Below are 4,982 nucleotides of genomic sequence, written 5' to 3' on the forward strand. Positions count from 1 at the left end.
CAAAAAAAGAAATGAGAGATCGCACATTCATAATTAACTCAAGCTCAAAACTGACAAACTTTACTTGCTTGAAACATGACTTGTAAATAAACAAGTACAGTCTACAGTTGAAGAAACAAGAAAAGTAGCATCTTACTGTTACGCCGGTAGGCTTCAACATGTTGTCTTTACGCCAGATGCATCATATATGCTTAGTTCATAAAATCTGAGTGACTGAGACACCATTTCAATTCAAGTCTAGCATTGACGTACAAAGACTTTCCTTCAATTGAATTTTCAGAGTTCTCCCAGCAGGGGTGAATAACACTGCTGGCCATGGCCAATACACAAACAAATGCTAGACTTTGTGTAGAAAGAAACATGGGGTTTGATTCAGAGGCTTCGCATGCATGTGCAACAGATAAACATAAGACACAAATAGTTATCAAAAGTACTGGATTTATTAAGTGGAGAAAATTTTACAATGCAATTGAGAGTTGGAAAATGATTCAAAACAAATCAGCAAAACCTATTCGTCTGCTGCATATGCCTTCACTTCCCTCTTTATATCTATTTCTTAAGCTAGCAAAATATACGAAACGACACTAAAAACTGAGTCCATGTACAGTTTGTCATTGACAATTCCCAAAACTATCTATAAAGGAGTGTCTCAATTTTAGCTATTTTTGCCAGTATGTCATTCAGCTCATCTCATTGACTGTCAGTGTTACCAATTCTTCCAGCTTCATCTGGAAATACCCCTGTTCAGTCAAAACAAAAAGAAATAAAAAACTTGGTTAGAAAAGAAAAACGTTTTAAACCCATAAATGAATAGCTATATCCAAATTTTAGTAGAACACCAACCTGAATGTCTGAGTAATCGTTTATATTCTTATGCGCATCCACGAAGAAACCCATTGAAACCTGCAGTAGAAAACATTAAGTGTCATTTTTCCTCTAGGTAACCAATCTTCCTTCTTTTTCTAAGCCTTAAGTCCCAAACAAGTTGGGGTAGGCTAGCAAGGAAAAATGAGGACTTGTAAGCAGTCACAAACACTCCTCCTTTATTCTGGGTTGCGACAGGCTGTGCAGAAGACTACACAGACACAGTTCCTCTAGGTAACCATTAATCATACAAAATTTAAAATGACCATACCTTGAATGCTTTTTTATCGGGTAAAAAAGCCTCAATGAAGACCGTGATATGCTTGTGTGCTTTAACATGATCATTGCTGGTAATGAAGTCACGGATTGCCTTTATCTTTTTATTCATCTTCTCGTAACTTTCAAAACTTATCTGCACGCTTAAGGTGACTCCCCACAATTTTAATTCTGTGTCTACATCTTTCTTGGGAGCGTTTCTGGCATCACCTTGCCCATTCAGTATTGCGTCGCCTTCTTTCTTGGTAATTTTTTCAGCATCAGCTTTGACATTAGAAACTTTAGTGACCAGGGTGAGGTGTTTAATATTCTTGGAATCAACTTCAGCATTTGGTACACTATATATATGACCATCAACCCCTCTGATATATGTCTTTGTATAGCCAATTTTCTGGAAAACGAAATATAAAAGAATGAGAGTTATATGCTACTATCCGAGTATAAGTACTACTTCAGTTGGTGAGGATTGAATCTCACCTCCACAGCTCCGCATATCAGGTCCCCGTTAACTTTGAGTTGTATCATATCATCTTTGGCAAATGGAGGACTTGCGATGAATACACATTTCTTGTACAACCTTCCCGCTATCTGAAGAAAAAAACATAAGAGAACAGTGCACATTCAAAAAGCAATCCAAACCAAAGATAATGAAACGGATATAATACAAAAGGGCAAGCAACTTTACCCAGAGTATCAAAGCTTTAGCAATCTCCAAAGCAATACCAGCAGATTTTTCTTTCCACCTATACAAACAAAAGAGAATGCCAAATACCAAATTATGAATTTAATGCAAACCACTATACAAACAGATTACATAAATATTTACATACCATGTTGTAGAGGGAAATTCAGCTTTGAAACAACAACAGGATACAAAGTGCCTCGTCTTCTTCTTCTTCAATGTAAGCCTGGTATTTCCTAATCCTACTGGCTGTTTGTGGAAGCTAATTTGAGTGGGAGGATAATGTGGTTTTCTACTGGTTTTAAGAATCTGATAATTCTCAAAACTAGTAATGGCTTTGGCTCTGGTCATTACACATGCCATGATTTATCTAAAAGGTTTTCAATAAAACCAATTAGTGAAACAAAAGTGAAAAGTTTCCGAAAATGTAAAGGATTCTGAAAAACATAAATGCCGTTTGAGTATTCATTTGTTTTAGAAACCAATAATAGGTTCCACAACCTATTTATGAAGAGGAAAAGCATTCTTTCTAAGTTAGGTTTTAGAAAACAAAACAAAGAATGAAGAATCAATAAGTTAGAAACTTAAATAGGTTTAACAGAAGATTAAATCAGAGAAAATCACTACATTACGAATCAAAAACAAATAACTATGATCACATTACCCAAAAACCCAAAAGAAAAAACCCTAAAAAGATGAATTGATCAAAGATAGGATGATCATCAACTAAGATCATTAACAAATTAAACCTAATTAGAGCATAAAGAAGATCGAATCAGCTAATTTACAAAATACATTACAAAATCCCTAAAAAAAACACGACTGTTCTCGTATTGAACCAAAATTGAACGCTATAATCCCTAAAAAATCTTGAACAACTGTTCAAACTAAGAGATTAAATCAACAAAAACTAATTAAACAGATAAATAAAAAGCATGAAAATAAGATAAAAAAACTAAACCCTAGAAATCATATCTCACCTCTCTTCTTGAGAGGTTGCAGATGATCCCAGGAGAGAGAAAACCAGTCGAGCAAGAAGAAGAACAGATACAATGGAGTTAGACACTTTGTATTTATAAGAAAGAAAGTAGGAGACTGGGTCGGATGAGTGATGATGATCATCATCGAAGTATCTGATAGGATTACAGTCCTCCTTAATTGTATCATCATCAACTTTTACTACTACAACAATACAACTAAACACACAGTGTGTACGATAAGAAGATGAAAAATGATGTATGATCATCTTTAGATTTGATTTATTTATTTTTTTATCAAAGACAAAGGGGAAAGAAGAGAAGGGCGGAGGAGGAGGGAGTTTTTGATTTTTCGCTTTGGAAGAGACTAGTCATCGTTCTCCACTATATGGATAAAATGGACGGTGTGGATTAGATCTTTTCCATCCACGTGTACTTTACTTTTGACTACCGGCTTTTTATTTTCGAAAAAAGAAAGTTGAAAATAAAATATGTACAAAGAGTCAGAGACTGTCAAAGAGGTAGAGCAATTCTTATGGAATGAACAAAGTTGGAGTTTGTTCATTTTGCTCCCATTATGGAATAAACAAACATGAAAAATGGATCTTCAACTAAATATATTTGATGATTTGAACATCGAGATGGACAAATCAGCGCGCGTCTGTGGTAAGGACGGGCGAACTTACTACGAATGCTGGCGTTTGAAGGAAAAACGTCGGCGCTTTTACCACTAACGCGCGGCTTGACTTCAAGCGCCAGCGTGCGTACTAGAAACGTCAGCGTCTGACCCAACGGCTCAATCTGAACGGCTGAAAAATCTTGTGATCCAACGGCTACGTTTTTTGAATTCTATAAATACTCCTCATTTCAACTCCAAATTCACACATTCTACACATTCTTCACTCTCAAATCATCTACAAAAATGCCTCCCAGAGTTCATGCTGTTAGATTCACTAAACAAGAGGATTTAGCTATTTGCAGAGCCTTTGTTTTTCACACACAAAATGTTGTCATGCGTAATGTAGCCGATTCGACCGAAACTTTCTGGGAGAAGGTTTACAGAATGTTCACCGCTGAAACTGGGAACATCCATGGGCGTGATTCTCATGGATTGCAGCGTCGTTTTAGTGTAATTAGTATGAATGTACTGGAATTCATGGCTTTACTAATGGAGAATCACAAAAATAAGCTCAACGGTGAAGCCGAACATGAAGTGGAACCCAGAACTCTAGCGATGTGACCAGTAACTCACCGCGGTCGTCCTTTCGACTTCCATGCTTGTTCCAACATTCTTAGGGTGCTCAATAGATACAATCCCCAATTCCACCACCCGCCGAGAATTGACGCCTATGTAGTAGTTGTTTTAATCTAATGTATTTCTTTTATTTTCATGTATGATGTGGTGGTTGTTCAATGCAGTACGTTTTTATTTATGATGTTAATATTGATGGTGCAATTTTTAATCCAGGAAAAATTTAAATTTTTGACGTGCAAATGTGAAGATAATCGTAATAACAATACCATAGTGAATCTATTTGTCAAACAACTTCAATCAAACCACTCCACTAAAAAACACATGGGACATTCTCATAAATGCCTTCCATATGTGTCTTCTTTAGAAGAAGTCCGCAAATGCATAAAATTCTTGCAACCTGGCTTTGAGCATGCACTGATTCTCTGTGGACAGTGTTTGTATTCGTGATCTCCATATCCACAATGTTTGCAGTGTAATAGCTCCTTCTTCAATTTGGCTTTAAGTTTGAAGTTTTTGCAGAGTGTTGCAATCTTTTCTTCTTCTTCTTCTTTAATCTTCATAGCATCATCTAGCATATGTGGTTCCTCTGGACAATTGGGATCTTGACATTGCAAATACCTGAGCTTGTCCGGTTGTGATTCAATCACCATTCTGATACGTGAACAACCTTCCTACGGGCACTTTGAATACATCCAAGGACATTGCATAAGACTGTGGTTATCCATGAAACATAATGGACAAACCTCTTTTGCTTCGACACATAATATTTTCTTCGCTTTGCCTTTAGAAAACATGGTGGATGTTGAGAAAGAAATCGGTTGGTTTGGTTTAGAATAAAACCTAGTGATGTATTTATAATAGAAAATAGGTGTTGGTAATTCAAATGGGCGATTTTAGTAAAGTCGCGCGGTTTTACTACAAGCGCCAA

General features: G+C 36.3%; 1 protein-coding gene across 1 annotated transcript; it reads right to left on the reverse strand.

Annotated features, from left to right (window-relative positions):
- Positions 1–421: 421 nt before the first annotated feature.
- Positions 422–3,142, reverse strand: LOC113349753. Its single transcript, XM_026593783.1, has 7 exons — positions 2,803–3,142; positions 1,971–2,192; positions 1,826–1,883; positions 1,618–1,728; positions 1,136–1,531; positions 844–903; positions 422–740 (listed from the first exon to the last, which is right to left on the reverse strand). The coding sequence occupies exons 2-7, from the start codon at positions 2,183–2,185 to the stop codon at positions 681–683; spliced, it is 900 nt and encodes a 299-aa protein (XP_026449568.1). The 5' UTR covers positions 2,186–2,192; positions 2,803–3,142; the 3' UTR covers positions 422–680.
- Positions 3,143–4,982: the final 1,840 nt, after the last annotated feature.

Source organism: Papaver somniferum, chromosome 2, assembly GCF_003573695.1.
Source record: "Papaver somniferum cultivar HN1 chromosome 2, ASM357369v1, whole genome shotgun sequence".
Classification (NCBI taxonomy): Eukaryota; Viridiplantae; Streptophyta; class Magnoliopsida; order Ranunculales; family Papaveraceae; genus Papaver; species Papaver somniferum.